The sequence below is a fragment of the Equus caballus genome, chromosome 8 (assembly GCF_041296265.1).
Source record: "Equus caballus isolate H_3958 breed thoroughbred chromosome 8, TB-T2T, whole genome shotgun sequence".
NCBI lineage: Eukaryota > Metazoa > Chordata > Mammalia > Perissodactyla > Equidae > Equus > Equus caballus.
Genome location: NC_091691.1, coordinates 60438531 through 60458301, shown reverse-complemented (window position 1 = coordinate 60458301; position 19771 = coordinate 60438531). Strand labels below are relative to the sequence as shown.

General features: G+C 36.9%; 1 protein-coding gene across 4 annotated transcripts in view; it reads left to right on the top strand.

Annotated features, from left to right (window-relative positions):
* The first annotated feature begins 424 nt into the window (after positions 1–424).
* The window catches only part of DSC2 (desmocollin 2), a 34118-nt gene continuing 14771 nt past the window's right edge, over positions 425–19771 (top strand). For 2 of the 4 annotated variants that reach the window (XM_005612815.4, XM_005612817.4), the window contains exons 1-9: positions 1126–1707; positions 8690–8774; positions 9661–9860; positions 10806–10916; positions 12168–12323; positions 13626–13770; positions 14665–14831; positions 18532–18666; positions 18905–19090. In XM_005612815.4, the coding sequence (XP_005612872.2) occupies positions 1639–1707; positions 8690–8774; positions 9661–9860; positions 10806–10916; positions 12168–12323; positions 13626–13770; positions 14665–14831; positions 18532–18666; positions 18905–19090 (1254 nt within the window). In that variant the 5' untranslated portion in view covers positions 1126–1638. Of the gene's footprint in view, positions 1708–8689; positions 8775–9660; positions 9861–10796; positions 10917–12167; positions 12324–13625; positions 13771–14664; positions 14832–18531; positions 18667–18904; positions 19091–19771 lie in introns of all 4 variants that reach the window. The other 2 variants (XM_005612816.4, XM_001496306.7) reach the window with 2 other exon arrangements.

Sequence of the window (19771 nt, the reverse complement as noted above, 5' to 3'; positions counted from 1 at the left end):
TGGAAAAACATGAGGGTTAAAAAATATGGAAACAGAAGGATGTCAACTATAGCCTCATGCTGATGACCCAAGCTTATTTTACCAACAAAGGTTCAATGATAAATTTTGTGAATAGGGATATGAATAGAACAGCTCAGTGTGTGTCATTCACTGATAAAACAGAGCGTGGGCTTATTACATAGAATGTAAGGCATGTACCATTTGACATTACGTTTGACTTTAAATATATGGTCAATATTATACTAATTTTGGCTCTGTGTATAATGGCATTAGGATGGTAAATGTTCTCAAGAACTGAAATGGCGTGAGTGTCATGGTTGGCTCTTGAAACAGGTTTCTCCAAACACCCTGGAGGAGACAAAGCAAACCAAATGGAAGAGACAAGTTTCTCCTTTGTGGTCAGACTTCCCTGGTTTAAACCGGTAATTGAAAAGAAGTGGAAGATGAGTCAGAGTGCCCTGTCATTGCTTTCTGAAGAGCTGCAAGCACACTGCCTTTATATTGTAATCTTCCAGGGTAAGTGCTGCAATATTTCATCCAGTTTAAGTACACTTCAAACCAAAAGGTAAATTTTATCCCATTCTTTTTCTTTTCTTACCATGAACTCTGGTTTTGGTGGTAGGAAAGAAAGGGAGAAATTTCCACTCTATGTCCAGGAGTCCAATTTAGGAGATAAGTTATGACGGCCAATGGTTGGCTTTAATTGTGATAAGGGAGGGTCTTGGAGAAAATTAGTAGCCCATATTTAGTCAACATCGAGGACTCAAGAGATGCATTTTCCATAGTAATTCACACTTGATTTTGTTATTTTCTTTTAGCCCGGATTCCATTATTTATTTATTTACTATTCTCTTAACTTATGGTAATTTTCTCATATCTTTGTTATATTGGCCATGAAATTTCCAAAAAAAACCTCCCAAGACCCCAAAGAAAGGTGTGGCACAGATGAAAACCCCGTGTGAACTGCCCTAAGATGTCTGCAGTGAATTTACTCCAGCAAAAAGCGTGTAAAATAGTCTCCCTGGGGTCAACCCTCTAACAGTTGGGCTGTGGGCAGCCGTGACAGAAAATCCGGCCTCTCCAGCTCCCGGACGGCCTTTGCGGGTCTGTAGCTGCCCCCAGAGCGGGGCCCGCAGTCGGCCGAGAGGGCAGCGCGCAGGGCGGAGCCGGGGCCGGGCGCGCGCTCGGGGAGTGAGTCTTTGTACAGTCAGGGCTTCAGCTGGGCAGGGCCAGCTGTTAATCCTGCAGGCGGACACCGGGGCGGGGGGGCAGATGCGGCATATAGGTGGCGTCCGCTGGTGAGAAACACCTAGCGCAGGTAAAAGGGAGGCGGCGAAAGGGAGTTCCCACCTGTTGCGTTCTTAGAGAAATGAAGACTTGAGAAAATACCAAGGAGGGGCCGATCGGTGTCTTTCGGACGCGCCTGGAGCTCCACCCTCGGCCAGAGGGAAAGACCCTTGGGTGAGAGGCAGGAGCTTCAGAGAAATCGAGAAGAAAAGCGCCTCTCCTCGCCCTGCACCTCTTTCGCCTCACACTCTTGCGCACCAGCCTGTACCCGGCCGCGGCCCCTGTGCCCGCCGAGTCCTCGCATCCCGGCCTCCGGGTGCCTCGGCAGCCGACGTGTCCCCAAGTCCTCCCATGGCGGCAGCCCGACCCACGAGCTCCGGGAGCGGGGCCCTCTGCCGGCTAGTCCTGCTGACCCTCACGGTGAGTGGCTGCCCGGCCACCGGCCTCCGGGAGGGGGCTCCGACCTATTGTGGAGAAGGTGGAAACTTTGGGAGCGGGGGTGAGTGGGGGTAGCGGGCAAAGCGGGGGTTAATGGGCTGGCTGAAAAAATGGAATTGGTGGGGGTGGGGGAGGGAAGACAGAAAGAGGATGGCGACCTGGCGCCGCGATCCCCAAGGCAAGGCAAAGGGTGTCTCCGCAGATGGGATCAGCGCACCAGATAAGAGACAGAGGCACGAGTTGTAAACGCCCATCCAAAATCGTGGCCGCTGGGCACGAGCGGGCCAGCGCCGTGTGCCAGCGCTGCCCCTCCGCGCCTCTCGCAATTCCCGGGGAGGGTGCAGTCCAGCTCGGCCGCAGCGCGGGGTTCAGGCGCCGGAGAGGGGGAGCCGTTGGGCGGACGCGACGGGAAGCGCCTGTCCTCGGGGAAAAGAGAGGACTCCGGGCTTTAGGGAGGATTGCTGTGTGTGTGTGTGTGTGTGTGTGTGTGTTGGGGGGAGGTGGTCTCAACCCTCTGCGCGTGAAGATCGTAGGTGGGCGGGCCCTACGTGACCCTTTGTGTAAGTTCTGTTGTTTCTCACCACCTGAGGTTACTTTCTCCTTAATTTGTGGGGAAGTGATCATCCTGTTCTGCCTTCTGCTCCCCACTGTGGCTTCTTCCCCACCTTAAGGAACACAATATCAAAGACCCTGCCTACCCAGAGCTGGGAGCTCAAGCGGGTGGCCTTATTTGGGGCGGGACTACTGCCTCCCTGGCAGAAAAGACTGGGATCTCATTGGAGGATCAGAAGTTCCCCAGTAAAGGAATTCAGTACGAAGGAACAGCCCCTGGGAGAGTTTGGGATTAGAGGTCCCCCAGACTGGACGTCCTTGGTTCCCTGGAAGGAGAGAAGTTAAATACACTAGGTGCAACAGAGGCCTCAACTGGGTAGCGTCCTTTCATGTTGAGCCTCAGGTTTGGGGGCTCAAGTCGACCTTAAAGGACAAGGGACAAACCTGGAGAACAGACAGCAGTAAGATTCCTTCTGGGAAAGGTGGAACTGAGGGGCTGAAATAGTCGGATAATTTTCCTTTCTCGACTGCTCTCATTTTACAGCAAATTCCTTACATTTTTAAGTCATGAAATTGTAATTGTTACTATCATTAGAATGTCTTAAGAAGCTGCACAGGCCAGAAGTGGGGTAGAGAGAAAAAGAGCGCTGCCTCTGGTTGCAGCCCGCATGCTGCGGCGTTCTAGCTGGAAGGCTTGGTGCGAGTCCCGCAAGTTGTTCTGACCCTCTTGTGCATATGTGTGCAAAGCCCTGCCAGTCTCAGCCTCAGATGGTTGTTGTGGTCGTGAGCCTCAAGTGTGATAGAAGATGTTATTAAATAAGAGTGACTTTGGGGGACACGCTTTACATTTCCTCCTCTCCACACACCCAAGTAATCCCTCACCGTTCCCCAAATCAGCTTCTCCCGCTTCCTCAAATTGCGTCACCTCGCACGTTTCTTAATTACTTGAACTCTGACCTCTGCCTAAACACCGAGTGAAGCTTCTGGAAGATCATCAGGGATCTCCATTGCTAATCCAAATCATACGGTTGCACCTTGTAGATTGTGCCTTTATTCTTGAAATTCACTCCTCTCTTCTTTTGCCCTTCCTGACCACCCAGAATTAGACTCCCTATTATAAGTCCTGTCACTCAAATATACAGGTGCCTACATTTACTAAATTTATGTCGCTAGCGTGCATGTGCTCATTGAACAATGGGCCTTTTATCTCTCTACTGTGAAGTGTGCCACAGCATTATCATCTTCCCAAACAATGTTGCTTTTCTTCTAGTGTCCGGTATTTCAATAAATGACGCTACCATGTACCTTGTTCCTCAAGTAGGAAGTTTGGAAGCTGTTTGTTTTACCTTCCTCACTGCTCCCCTCCCCAAATCCGCCATTAAATCCTACTAATCTGCATTCAGAAATATCTCATGGATAGCTTTACTTCCATCCAGCACCTCTGCTGTTACTTTTTGCTATTACAAATAATGTCACAATGAATAAACTTATATATATGTCATTTCATATATGGGCAGGTGTATCAATAGAACAGATTACCAGAAATAGGATTGCCGGATAAAAGTGTGAATGACTGTATAATTTTGTTAGTCATTACCAGCTCCCTCTCCTCTCCATAAAGGTCGTATGTGTTTACACAGAAAGCTATGTTATGACACATGGCATAGCACATCATTGAGGAGCATATATATATATATACACATATAGCATATATATACATTAAGACATTATTTTAGATAGGAAAAGTCAACAATATATCAATTCTCACTAAGTTAAATTGTAAACTTTATGATCATATTATATATATATAGTGGGAGACTACTTGATCTAGGCAGTCATTTGGCAAAAGGTAAAGTTGAATTCATACCTCATGCAGCACACTACAGAAAACTCCAAATAGATGAAAGATTTAAATGTAACATATGATACTATACAGATAATAGAAGAAAACATGGTGAATTTCTATTTAAATTTGGAGCCAGGAAGTCCTATTTATGGCTCAGCTTTCAAAAGCCATTTATCAAAATTGAGAAAATCAGCTATGTTAAAGTGTGTGCACGCACACACACACACACACACACGTCCGTGGCAAAAAACTAAACCAAACCAAACCAAAACGTCATAAGCGAAGTCAAAGGTAACTGATACACTGGAAAAAAGCTATTTGCAGATCATATTTTAAAAGGCTAATCTATTAATATATAAAGAGTTCCTGTATATCAAGAAGTCAGACATGAACATGGATGTGAGAAATTAGCATAAAGTAATAAAAATAGACCATAAAAACATTTTAGCCTCACTCATAATCATAAAAGATGAATTTAAAACTACATTGAAATCTCATTTCTCATTTGGCAAACATCCAAGAGTTTGGAGAAATAGAAACTCTCATAGATTGTTGGTGAGTGTAACAAAAAGTTACAACCTTTATGGACTATATAGAGTTATATAAGATGCAAATAGAAATTATTTTACTTCTTACTTTTTAGTTTGTGTGCATCTAATATCTTTATATCTATTCATATACCTGCATTGTTTTAGTTATTGAGACTTCATAGAATCTTTTAACATTTGCTAGGGCTAATATCCTTCTATTGCTTTTCTTTTTCCTAATTTTCCTATCTTAACTATATATTTTTCCTGATGACCTTTTAAATCAGCTTGTCTAGTTCCAGAAAAAACACTGTTGAGATTTTTATTGGGATCATAAAGTTTAAAATTTAACTTAATGAGAATTGATATATTTGTGTTGTTTATTTTTCCTATCCAAAATAATGATACGTCTTTCTTTTTGTGCAAGTCTACTTTGGGGTCCTTGAGAAATATTTTCAGATTTTTCTCAAATAGGCTTACATGTTTCTTGTTAAGTTTACTCCTTGGCATTTTCACTTTTTATTGCTTTTGAAAATGATTTCTTGTCTTCTATTATATTATTTAACTGGTTTTATTTATGTGTTGGAAGACTAATGATTTCTGTATTTTAGTAGTTATTTCTGCTCCTTTACCTAAATGATCTTATTATTTTGTGGTAATTTATTGATTGATTTGCTTGGATTTTCCAGATAAACAGTCATATCAAATGCAAATAGAGATTTTTTTTACCTCTTCCTTTCCAATTCATATGCCATCTAATATTTTCCTCTTGCCTGATATACCTTAATATAATGTTAACTATAAATGATGACCTTGGAAAGTCTACTTGCTTCTGAATTTAGTGGGGATGCCTCTAGTGGTTTCCCATTGATGTTGTTATTATAATATAATATAAAAATCATATTGAAGAAGTATTCATCGATTTCTGTATTTTGAGGCTTTTCAAAAATATGTAAATAGAGTTACTGAATTTGGTCAAAGGTCTTTCAGCATCTGTGGTAGTGATCACATGCCAGGCCTTCTTAAAACTAATTTAATGGCTTGAGGTTCCTAGACTAAGCAAGTGATGTAAATGTGGACCACAGATCCATGCTTGAGCTGGTTTACTTCTGACTCAACGTTACAATGAAAGTTTAGTATTTGAGGTCCCAGTGGGTGGCTCTTCTCTCAGATCTTATGTGGCCCACGCTTTGATTTCACTCTCAGAGGCCAACAAACCAGAGTCAAATCTTTTCAGATCAGAAGTTGTTTCTGGGCTCCTCATACCACTCTGTGTTCCAGTTTTATCCTCAGCTTTTGCCTAGCAATTCTTGCTAAATGGTTTAGGATGGTTAAAAACTGTATCCGTCATTTTTAGTTTTGGCATGGGAGTTTGTCTGAATGACCTAGTTGCCATTTTTTGAAATGAAAATTGTTACCCCCTGATCCGTTCTCCACACTGGCCAGACATACCTTATTCAAATAGAAAGATACTTAGGTAGTTTATCTGCTTAAAATGAATCTGTGTTTTCTTATTGTCTTTAGGAAAAAAAATCCTTATACTTTGTTAATGCTGTTCAAAATCTGTTCCATGCCTACTTCTCTGAATCCATGTTAGACTCCTGTCACCCTTGTGCTATATGCATCAGCCATTCCCGATTTCATTTTCAGCTCTGTGTCGTCTCTGGGCCTTCGAATGTGCTGTGCCTTTGTTTGGAACATGTCGACTCTGCCTCCTTTTGACATGGCTAATTTGTGGCCACTCTTCAGCTGACATCATCTGTCTCTTAAACAAGGCTTGTTCCCAATGCTCTCCCATAGCACCCTCTACTTCCCCATCACAGATTCATCTTACTTCATTGAAATGGCAAACAGGTCATACCCTTGAATTGAATGTTTCATGAGGATCATGTTTATTCTGTGTCTGGTGCGTAGTGGAGATTCAATAAATACTTGTTGAATGCAGAATGAATGGACGTCCAGGACACCGTTACCCAAAGTTTTGTCTTAATCTGGCCATTTCTCCCCTTCTCCACCATTTTTACCTTAGTCCAAGTCCCCGTCGTCCCCCTCTTAGATTCCTCCTGTAGCTTCCAAATTGATCTCTTTGCTTCCACTCTTGCTCCTCTGTAGTCTGTTCTCACATAGCCACCAGAATGCTTCTATGTAAATGCTCTCCAGATTACGCCACTTCAAAGCTTCTAAACTACTGTTGCTTCTCTTCGCACTCAGAATAAAATCTGCACTCCTACTACAGCCTTTTAGACTCTACGTGATGTGCCCCTGCTTGTCTCTTTACTATCATCTCGCATCACTCTTCCCTCACTGTGCTCTCCCACTGTGACCTCCTTTTTGTTCCTCCAACACACCAGGTGAAGTCCCCCTCCAGGGCCTTTGTTCTGTTTTTGCTCCATCTGGAAGACTCCTCCACAGTCAGTGAAGTGCTTTGCTTCCTCATTTCCTTCAGGCTTCTGGTCTTCCCTTTGTCACTCTCTTTCCCTACTTTATTTTTGTCATGACATTTGTCTCTTGGCATTATGTGACCTTTGTCCATTTGCGTATTTTTTTTTGTCTCTCCTTCTAAAGTAATCTCCACGAGGTCAAGGACTTTGCTTTGTTCACTGCTGTAGCCTTTAAACACTGCCTAGCACCTAGTAAACAATGATTGCTAGTGGATGTATGCTTTCAGTCACCTGGAGCTGGCCTCCTCAGTTATCCGGTTCTACTGCTGTTCTCTCTCAACTCAGCAGCCAGTGAAATTCTTCTCATCTTTTAATTTCCAATCCAAATACAGTCTCTTCATTGAGTCCATCGGTAAATTCCAAATGAAATGTAATTTCTGCCTTGCCTGATCCTTCACATGTAATTTAAATCGCATAATTAAAGTTTCTTTCTTTCTTTCTTTGATTGGCCCTGAGCTAACATCTGTTGCCAGTCTTTCTCCTTTTTTTTCTTCTTCTCCCCAAAGCCCCCCAATACTTAGTTGTATATTCTAGTTGCAGGTCCTTCTAGTTCTGCTATGTGGGATGCTGCCTCAGCATGGCTTGATGAGCAGTGCTAGGTCCACGCCTAGGATCCGAACCTGCAAAACCTGGGGCCACCTAAGCAAAGCGAGTGAACTTAACCACTCGGCCATGGGGCCAGCCCCCAAAGGTTCTGTAATGAGTATTGGAAATGAAAATTTTCGTCCAAATTTTGATGATTTTAATGTATGTTTCTAGACTTTTTAAATAACAGTGTAAATACTAGTTAGCCACCTTGCTTTTGATCAAAGGCCTTTGCAAAACTGTAGAAAAACATTGTGATCTTTCAGACGCATCCAATGTAAAATTTCAGAGAGAACAAAATTAAATTTCAGTATATTCAAATGTTGTATTGGAGGTGGTTCACCATAAATCACTAACTCATTTAAGAAATTTTAAGTGAAATGTTTTCTAAAATGACCTTAACTCTCATTTGTGAGAAGATGCACCTTCAGATGGCATTCAGATTTAAAGTTATTTGCCTGTTTATAGGGTCATACATAATACTCTCCAAGTCATTCCAAGGCAATAAGTTAATGCTTCTCTTTAAAAGCATTGAGATTTTGTTTAGGATATTATTAATTTGGTACCATAGCTCATCCTCAATTGCAAATCAATTGAAACAATTTGCTGGTTCATCACATTTGTTTTTGTTTCACTTTTCTATTTACATAACTGGGCTGCCTTCCTAATGTTTTTTAACACTCTCACAATAGGTTGTCATTGGTTCCTCAGTATGCCCACTGAGTCAGTCAATGGAGTGACTGTTAACTCCATTTTACAGAATAGAGAGCAAAGCCCAAGAGGGTGTGGAATTCCGAGTTGCTTTGTGAAGGGGGGAGCCATGGCTCTCAGTCTGTTGTTTTATTCTTCGCCTCCACACAATTTTTTCTGATTTCTTACTTACTCCAGTGTATGTTTTTTATTTATTTTGCCAACTATATAAACTGCCTTATAATTATATAAATTTATAATTTATATAAACTATATACACATGAAAAGGAATTTTTATGCATAATATTCATTTGATATTTTAGATCTTAATATTTGCCTGTGATGCCTGCAAAAAAGTGACACTGCATGTTCCCTCCAAACTAGACGCTGAGAAATTTGTTGGCAGAGGTAAGAAACTGCCAAAATATGTAGTAAATCCTAATTTGGTGTGATCTTGTAACATTAGTGTAAATTTTTAGAAAGATAACTGTATTGGAACTAATTGTTAAATCGAATATAATACATTACCATTTATAATACATATAGAGTCATTCCAATGAAAGGAAGTTTGGGTTTTATTGAAGAACATGATTATATGAAGCAGATAAAGTTTAGTTTGAGTAATAAAATTATTATTAATGTTTATCCTAGATGAAGGATATGGTGTATGTTATAATATGCTTCTATGAAATTGAGAAACAGTATTGAAGCTATTTCTTGAGTTATTGTTTGGGGATTCTCATCCTAAAACATTTTGGCATCTCATTGACATTTACTTGCACATATTATTTTTTATCAATTTTTTTTTCACGTAACTCAACTGTGAAAAGATCAGACCAATGAGAACAGAGAATGTGATGACTATTAACAATAGATGTAAAGAGTTCAGTAATATTTTGATTCAATAACTGCTGATTTTCATCCTCTAGATTCTGTTTAACTTCCTTCAAGTGTCCCTATGTGTTACTCTATGGCTGATTTCAGTTAATAAAGAAAAACTTTTTTTGGTGTCAGTTTAAATATTCAAACATTGGAGTTCACAAGCCTTTATTTCAAGACAAGTATCTCTTTTTTTTAAAGGTTGTAAAGTACGTATTATAAGTGATGTATTTAAATACAATTTAATTAACCATATGATTTCATATGTCCTTTTAAAAATGCAAAATTTATAAGTGTCAGTGTAATTAATTTTAAGTTTTTGGCTCCCTCACCAAATACGTAGATTACTGTTAAAAGTCTATATTGTTTTATAGACTTTTACCTTACAAATGATTTTTATGTATGTTTTCCACAGTTAACCTGAAGGAATGCTTTAAATCTGCAAATCTAATTCGTTCAAGTGATCCTGATTTCCAAATTTTAGAAGATGGTTCAGTCTATACAAAGAATGCTATTCTTTTGTCTTCAGAGAAGAGAAATTTTACCATATTACTTTCCAACACTGAGAACCAAGAAGAGAAGAAAATGGTTGTCCTTTTAGAGCATCAAACAAAGGTATACCAAACTAGAAAAATGAAATATAGTGAAATATTTTCTTCACGTGTAACTAAAATTACCAGGGAAGATGTGGAATCAGAAAGGATATGCAATAGTTTGCTTGAAGAAGAATGGAAAACATGACACAATTTAACAATGTTCAAATGGAAAAGGGTTGTGCAACATAGATTATTACAGGTTGTAATTCCTTTTCAGTTGGGACATAAAAGGAGAAACTGGGATATGTTACAGCATAAGAACTCGAGGGACACAAAGAAGTATTTCTTGATCTTTACTGTTGAATAGATTTCCAAAAAGAAACCTTGAAACTCTATCTCTGGAGGTCTCATGTATCTTAGACAGCACATTTTGTAATCTTAGAAAATAGATGACTATTTTAGGTTGAGGTTCAGACCTCATGCATGCTTATTATATTGTCACACTCAAGATCAAAATGACCTCTATTCAACCATTGGCCGTTACTCACTGCCACAGTTTGAGAGTTGTCACCATGTTTTTCTCCTCATTCTGACACAGATCTCTCTGTTGGCCCCCTGGCTCTTCCTAATTGCTGGTGAGTGGAAGATGCTTATGCTAATTTAGAAGAACACACACTCTATTTTCTTTACGTATCTCTCCTCCCATGTTTTTGCATGGCAATATGGCAACAGCAATTTTTATTTTCCCAGTTTTGCTTCTAGGCTTCCAATTCCATCTCTCTTCCTTCCATATTTCTACCAAGTTATTTTCTCAAGAGATTGCTGTGCTAACAGGGCAGTTATTTCTTCATTGTCTTTTTGCAGTGTTGATATTTAGTGTGGTTTTCAAGCACCACCATGGTTTTACACCTCCCCAGCTAATCCTCATGAGAGGAGAAAGATGCATCAGAGTTCTAATGTTTGAGAATAAAGTAGTCATTGACATTATCATTGTTTTTCTGTCTTCTCAATTGAGGTACTAAAGAAAAGACATTCTAAGGAAAAAGTTCTAAGACGTGCCAAGAGAAGATGGGCTCCTATTCCTTGTTCAGTGCTAGAGAATTCCTTGGGTCCTTTCCCCCTTTTTCTGCAACAGGTACAATTTACTTTTCTTCCACTGTGAAAGTTTATGGGTTCCATCTTTTTTTTAATTTGGACAATGAGTATGCAGTTATTTAAAAAATAGTTGTGTATGAATATATGAATGAATGAGTAGGTGTATTATATGTTTCAATATATGGATATAAATATATATCTTTATACCTACGTATACTTTTTGAAGTTTTAGTCATGCAAAGGTCATTTATAAAACTGTAAAACTCATCTAGCACTCTCAAACACATGGTTTCTTAATGAATTTTCCTATCAGCAAGTGCATCACAGAACCTGGGCATAGTCTAGAAAACCCCCAAATGTCTTCCATAACAAAGGATGAAATCACTGATAAATGAACAAATGCGATAAAGGGCAAAGACACATACACCTTTCTGTTGCTTATGTCCAAGTCCACTGCTTAAATCACACCGGCTCCACATTTTCTCTCCTTTTTTAATTTTACTGGCAACCTACGCGAATCTTCTTGTCTTCTTCCACTGTCAGTGGCCAGTAACATTCAGTCTATGACTTGGGTTTCTTTTCCCTCAGTTCTTGAAATGGTGGGAGAGTATCTTCCTTTGTATCCCACCAACAAATTTAACGCAACTGAGAGAAGAGCATATTAAAGTTGAGAAAGAAATTGCTAGAAAATAATTGTTTTAGGCATCCTGATATAAGGGGATGAAAACAACTTGGAAAAAACTTGCTTTTTGAATCAAAATATCACACTTGCCAGGATAGTACACCATTTCTATTCTCATTTTTCCCCCCTCAGCTCTTAGAATAAAGAAGATGCTGACAAGTAACAAAAACTAATTAAGAAAGGCATTTTCCAAGTTTTTGCTCCACAGACAATATACTTTAAACCCAGTGTCTTAAGTATTATGTTATATATAATAAAAATTCAGGTTTAAAAAAATTGAAAAAAGGAAATTTTACATGCTCAGAATACTTTGTTTTCTAAGACAGAAAAAGTCTTAAATGTTTGGTCCATATAGGCACCATTTCGCCTTTAAAGTTATTCTGGAAAACTAAGATGCTACTACATTATTTTCCTCAGGCCTGGCTCATGAAATTTCCTGATTATTAGGTTGCCTTATTTTATTGCTGCTTTTTATTCATATATAATAATAAATTAAAGAGAGTTATTACTCATTGCAATAAAAATGGCAATGTGATTGCATACGTTTATGGATGAAAGTTTTGCTGAAATAAAAAATTTGTCTCTTTTTATATAATGTATACTTTCTAGATTCAATCTGACACAGCCCAGAACTACACTATCTACTATTCCATAAGGGGGCCTGGAGTTGACCGAGAACCTAAAAATTTATTTTATGTAGAGAGAGATACTGGAAACCTGTATTGCACTCGTCCTGTGGATCGTGAGGAGTATGAATCTTTTGAGGTAAAGTCTAAAGTTTACATATTGTATAAGTAAGTATTAAGCTTGGCTGTTTCATCTCTCATTCTCAATTCATTTGCCTTCTGAGTTTGTCATCTCTGCTCTGGCTATTTCTGGTAGCACAGACTTAACTTGAAGCAAAAAGAATTTTATAGAATAAATAGTGTTAGGTTCTACTGGATTGTTCTTGGTATTGTAGTTTTACTATTTCTTTTCAAAAGAAGAAAAGAGCACCACTTTGAAGAGTAGGTATTTAGTTGGCAGAAAAGATCTGTGAACCTCCGTGTGGTACAGAGAGAGATCCCATAGGAGGTAAGTGAAGTGCAGAAGTTAAGCCTCAGTACTTTTCCAATGGGAGAAAGTTAACTTGTGGTGAGCAAATGAGGAGTATAGACAATGCTTAACTAAGATTATTCAGTCTTTTTATCAACTGATTAACTTCCCATGGTGGAATGAGTTAATATGTAAGAATTTAATCTAACATTGTGTTGATTTCCCAACAAGACCTGGTCATTTTCCTTAACTCAATTTTAATTATTTTACATCTATTTTGAATTAATTAGTTATTCATCAGTAGACTAAGTTACCTGATTAGACATGCAAATTTTGAATGAAATATTTAGATTTCGAACTGCCACAACATGGCCTTCTAAGTACCTGTGATGTTCTGCTCTTTCTATGACAGCTGCTATTAGGAAAATTGGATTTGAAATTTTTCTTGTAAAATCAAAAGAAATAAATTGCTTTTCACATAACAATTTACAGCCATTCATCTGTTCTATTTCAGACTCCTCCTTTTTGAATTAAAAAATTCTTATGAAGAGAATTATATCAATTTAACCATCAATATGCCTTAAATCCTAATTAGTAGAACATAGGATAGTATTCCAGTTAACTGCACCTGGGGAATTTGGAATCCTCAGAATTTAACGTTAAATAAGATCCAGAAAGTTGTATTCTAAATCCATGCATGTAAAACTTTCAAACAAAATGAAACAAGATAATCCTCAAGACTGTTTTGGGAAAATAATAATAAAAACAATTGAACTCATGAACAACAATACAACAATGGTGAGGAAAGCAAAATTATCTGTTGTGATAGTAGATAAATTTAAACATGGAATGTTATACTATCCCATGAAATTAACCACTTCTGTGGCACTAGGGTTATGTCCACATCCCAAAACAATGACACGTGGTGAAACTCACACTGCAAATGCGGAACAGTCTCCAAATCAAAGCCAAAGCATGTTTGAACCATATTTCATTTTTCCTTTTTTTTTTCTTATTTTACTCTCTTCACAGCTAATTGCCTTTGCAACAACTCCGGATGGGTATACTCCAGAACTTCCACTGCCACTAGTAATCAAAATTGAGGATGAAAATGATAACTACCCAATTTTTACAGAAACAACTTACATGTTTACAGTTTCTGAAAATTCCAGAGTTGGTGAGCACCTACCTTGACAATATATGGGAGAATATCCTGCTAGCAAGAACAAGGGACTTGCCAGTCAGGCTGCTGTGGGTAGAATTGTACTCAGCCCTTCACTAGCTGTGCACGTGACCTTGGGCAATTTTCCTAGTGGATAAGCCTTAGTTTCCTTATCTGTAAAATGGGATGTCAATGTGCAAGATTGTTATGAAGATTACAGGAAGCATAACACATGGAATGCCAAGCACAGTGCCTGAAAAACAGGAGTTACTCAAGAAATGATACTTTGCTTTCCTGTGTGAGATAAAACAGATACTTTTAAGATACTGTACTCTAAAAAGAATGTCTTTGGGCAACTGAAGTCTTAATCTTGTAAGGTGTACTGGTGTTCAGTAGTGATTAAATGATTGACAGTATTCTGGGCATTATTACAAAGGTGGCTGAGAATAATACAAACGTTTTCTCAATCTTATGAAAATGGGCCATTTCAGCTGGAAGTCAGAATACAGTTTTCAAGTCTTCCTCTAGACAGATCTAACTAAAGGAAGAATTTTCAGAGAAAACTGATCCACACGATTAATTTACGTGCAGGCTTACAAAAAGAAAAAGATTAAAGAATAATTAGAATTCCTTAGTCTAGAAATACGAAGACCATGAAGGGATGTTATCAACATTTATAAAGTTATAAGTAAATATGTATGTGGTCACTAAATTTCAAATGTTAGAATGCTGGGATATTTAAGAGGAAGTGATACTTTATGTAGTAGCCTGCAAATTTATGAAAGCTATTACTCTGATATATAATTAAGTGCTCCAAATCTTTTTTGAGATAGATGGAGAGGAGTAAGATAAAAGGAAAGTTGAAAATGTATAAGTTTTGGAAGTTAAAGAGGATTTTTCAATATGTAGGTTCTACTGTGGGACAGGTGTGTGCAACTGACAAAGATGAACCTGACACGATGCATACGCGTCTGAGGTACTCCATCATCCAGCAGTTGCCAGCATCACCCACCCTATTTTCTATGCATCCAACTACAGGCATGATCACCACGTCATCATCTCAACTAGACAGAGAGGTAACATAAATATTAACAAGTAAAACTTGATTATCACATGACTATTTAGTAGTACCTGTATTTCTCTGTATATCAACTGTAGATATGTTTTGAAAAGCATGTTATGAATCTAATTTTAGAAAAATTATTATTTTAAGTATATCGATGGAATGCATTAACCTTGCAGTGCACCAATTTTGAACTCCTAATTTGTTCTCTCCTGAATTGAATGTTTTATTAAATCAAATTTCCTACTATAAACATATTTATAGTATACATACTTAGACTATAATGTATACACTTATACTACAGTATTTATAGTATAAATACTATATATTTATAGTAAAAACAAGAAATGTCAAATATGAAAGGTGAAACTTTTGGAAATGTGTGGAAATTTATTATCCACAGATAACAATGCATCTCCTGTCTGTGTCATCTCTTCCTTGACAATCTCATCTACATACCTCTCTTTACATAGACTAAGAGAAAGTTTATATCTCTTTGATCTCTGGTTTACCATTTTCAATTGCCTGCTAGAAATCCTTATTCAGATGTTTCACAGGTACCTAAAATGCAATACATCTAAAATTGAGTTTGTCTTTCCTTCTAAACATGCTGTCTCCTTCCCATGTCTTCTAGTTAGAATAACATTAATACATTCTTTTCTTATTAATAATTTTTCTATTGTTCCTTTGGGTTCATGTTCTCAAAATTGTATTTGATGCCTCCTCTTGCGCCCTAGATCAAATCTCTTTTTAAAGTATGTTGATGTTACTCCGAAATGATGTTACATTTATATTCTGCCCATTTCCATTGCAACTGTCCTGGTTTAGTAATTCATTCACTTGGTTATTCAGCTATTACTCCTCCACCAAGTGTTTATTCATCTGAATTCTTATAGCAGTTTATCTGCCCTACTTACTACATTTCTAATCCCTTATCTTAAAATATAGTGAAATGTGTTGGTCAGGTATTTCTTTAATTCCTAAAACGTCATATCAGATTCATTTCCTCTCACTCTCCCTATCCATTAGAGGTCCTCAAATTTTCTGGTCTCAGGACCCCTGTACACTCATAAATATTATTGAGGATTCCAAAGATGTTTATTTATATGGGTTATATTTATCAATATTTACTCTATTAGTATTCAAAACTGATGAATGTTTAAAGTATGCATTTATTTACCCATTTAAAATAGTAATAAATATATTACATGTTAACCTAAAGAACATTTTTATTGAATAAGCACATTTTTCAAAACAATAAATAATTTAGTGAGAAGAATGGAATTATTATGCATTTTTCCAAGTCTCTTTGATACCTGATGATCTAAGACTGATGGATTCTCGTAACTCCTTCTGCACTTGGTCTGTCATAGTATGTAGTTTTAGCTGAGGTATATAAGGAAAATCCAACGTGATATGAAGTTAGAAAAGAGAGGAGTAATTTAATAGTAATGTCAAATCATTGTGCATATTATGGTTTGATACCACATCAAAAATTGACAAGTGGTAGCTTCTTAAATGTTTTTTGCTGTGTGCATTCTGAAGCCTTGTCAGTGAACTTTCGAACTTTGTTACATTGAAATCTATTGGTCTATCTTATATATTGAGTGAGTGCATAGATAGCCACATACAATTTTATAAGATTATGCATTGGTCATTTGGGAAATATTGGTTCACTGAGTTATGCAGAGCTTCCAAATATTGACACATTTCATTAAACAATATTGAAAAAAATGACCTCCTCACCTCCATTACTAGCACAATGGTTGATAGAAGCTTTCCAGAATTCTCATTTTAGCTTGAAAACTCCAGTTTATCAATGGCAACAAATAGTTGTTTTCCTCGAAGTGACAGAATCATTTTATGTGTGACAAACTGTCTTCAAAATACACTAGTCTGAATAAACATAGGAGTCTTTTACATAAAAATGGTATTCTATGAAAAGAACATTAGCTAGTTCAGCTCATAAGTCAAACAATCACACAAGTACTTTTTCTTGAGAAGAACATCATACTATGTTACGCAGCAGAAGTGTTTTATGCATAGCTGTCATTTCTTCACATAGACTATGGGTTGAAATTTAATAAAATTAGTCCTTTTACTGTGTCTACAGGATATTTCTAAGTGAAATTTTATTTTATTAAAATTTTATTTTGTTATTTATAAATTCATTTATTTTTACTGTTAGTGTGTGCCAGTGAGGAATATAATATCAATATCATTTGCTGAATAAATGAATGAATGAATTGCTGTTACAGCTCCTCAGTTATATAGATTCTTTATGGAACTTATGTGCTTAAGAAAAGCAGGTTATAAACTAAATCCTCTTTTATCATCAAGTCTCAAGTACATCCTTCTGATAAATCAGTTGCAAACATTCGACCAACGAAGGAGTCTTGGAGTACTTTACCCAAGAGTGCTCTGGAGCCACTTTGTGACCCCAGATTTCCAGTTCTCATCTGTTACCTTCAACCCTTTAAGTCTCTTAAACATCAGGATTTTTTTTCCATCTGAAGATATCATAAGCCAATATTTAGGTCCACTAATCTTCATTTCTTTGTTCTGTCAGCCAATTGATTGTTTCCAATAAATCTTAGTTCACTACAAACAAAATATGTATTCTCTCCTAAAAGTACACTAGCACGAGGTTTTTAGAATTTTTAAATGAAATAAGACCATTATTTTTCAAGTCTTTATATGTGATTGGTTATGAGAGAAGAGTAAACTGGGAAAATTATGTATATAAAAAGCATAGAGATATAAAGAAATTTTAGTTCTATTTTAGGTAATGCATGAGAACAAGAAAGTCTAAGAGGTAATGGAATTAAGGGAAGAAGGTGGCAATGTGAGAGAAGAGTGACTATTTTAGGAAGACGGTTAGGATAGTTTTTCACATATTATTTTGTCTTATGAAAAGAGGTGAATTATTTAGGAAAGTTATCATTTTTTTATAGAAGAGGAAATCTAAGTAAAAAGAATTTTCCAACTTCCCTGAGATTACATTTGTTAATTTTGGAGTTGGGAATAGAACCAGAGTCTCCTAATGTTCAATCAAGAGGATATTATTAGTGTTGTTTTTAATCCTTCTGTATCTCAAGGACTTACGATAAATGAAACCGATACGAAGAGAAACACTTTTTTTTAACTAGTGATGAACCTTCTGTAATCTCTGATGAGTGGAAAGCCCTAATAGCCAGATTCTATATTCCACTGAGAGAAGAAATTGCATAGCCCCAGACCTTTGTTTTCATGCGAATTTGATGATCTTTTTATAAATGTAAATATTTAAAATATATCTTTTTTACAGGAGCATATTTCACTTTATTGTTTTATTGTGAGATGGGTACAAGAGTCACTGCTATGTATTCTTGAGCAAAGAATGTTCTTTGGATAGGAGATAAAGATTTTGATATAGTTACTAGGTAATTTTAAATGTACTACGGCTACATCTTTTCTTTTTGTTGAGTAAAACTAAAACCAATTGATTCCATATTCTATGAGTTTCACTTTAAATTTGAGAAACTACTCTATTTTCGTAAATTAATTGAAAATTACTAGTATGAGAAAATTTTTGTTCTGCCATTGTATGAAAGCTATGAAATTGAATAGCATACCTCTTAAATCTTTGAGGCAAGGAAAATTATCAAGTGTAAATCAAGACTTCATTTATAATATTGCCTTCACTCAATAATTAAATTTTATTTTCTTTTCAGTTAGTTGATAGATACCAGTTGAAAATAAAAGTACAAGACATGGATGGTCAGTATTTTGGTTTGCAAACTACTTCAACTTGCATCATTGATATTAAAGACGTGAATGACAACTTGCCAACATTCACCCGTTCTTCTGTAAGTACAGGAAATTAGTAAAAGAAAAATGTGCACCCGGTGTTAATTGCTAAATATGCACATTTCCATCCATGCCCTGTGATTTCAAGTAAAGTACCCCCAAGACAGCAACTTGGACTTAGGGCTTAAAATTATGTCAACATAGTACTTTGGAATTAGAAGAATCGGGCTTACTTCACATGGTGTTCTGTTTTTATGAGAGTTATTAATTAAATTTTGTTTGTTTTTATTATTTTAGTATGTGGCATCAGTGGAAGAAAATACAGTTGATGTGGAAATCTTACGTGTTACCGTTGAAGATAAGGATTTAATTAACACTGCTAATTGGAGAGCTAATTATACCATTTTAAAGGGCAATGAAAATGGAAATTTTAAAATTGTAACAGATCTCAAAACCAATGAAGGAATTCTGTGTGTGGTTAAGGTAAGAATAAATTAGTAAATTAGTTATTTGTAGCTTATAATTTCACAGATCAGTATACTAGAGTTTAATGAAAAGAAAGGAATTCTGCTAAATGTAGGAATAAAATAGATATATAAGTGAATGTAATTGTTATATTCCTCATATATAATGGAATGAATATATTCATTCTGGGGAACCTTTTATAAAGGTATGATTTAAAAAATGTATATAGATTTATATATGTTCAATTAATATAGTATCCACTTTGTAACCAATATCTCTTAATTCAAAAACTAGCACAGCTTTGAAGCCGACAGGACAGTTTCAAACTTTCCTAGCCCATTTGTTTCTGTAGCTGGGTCAAGGAGCCTCCACTTATTTACTGAATTTCCCAAATGATGAGTTACTCCTGGTCAGACCCATGGGGAGGCTGTTTGTAAATTTGTCCATCTGTATCCAGTGTCCATTACATCCTTAGCTTCCCGGTTCAAAATAGGAATCCTCAACCATTCAAAGATGTCAATACTTCTAAAACCTCTTTCTAATCCTATTCTACAGCGTCTCAAAAGAATTCGCAGGTAATTCAGGAGCCAGAGTTAGTCCATAAAGTGATCTGAGCGCTTTTGCCTTTGGACAGAGTTAGAGGCTTATTTCTGCTTCATCCTTAACTAGAACATGATGCTTTTGTGAGTCTGTGGGGTT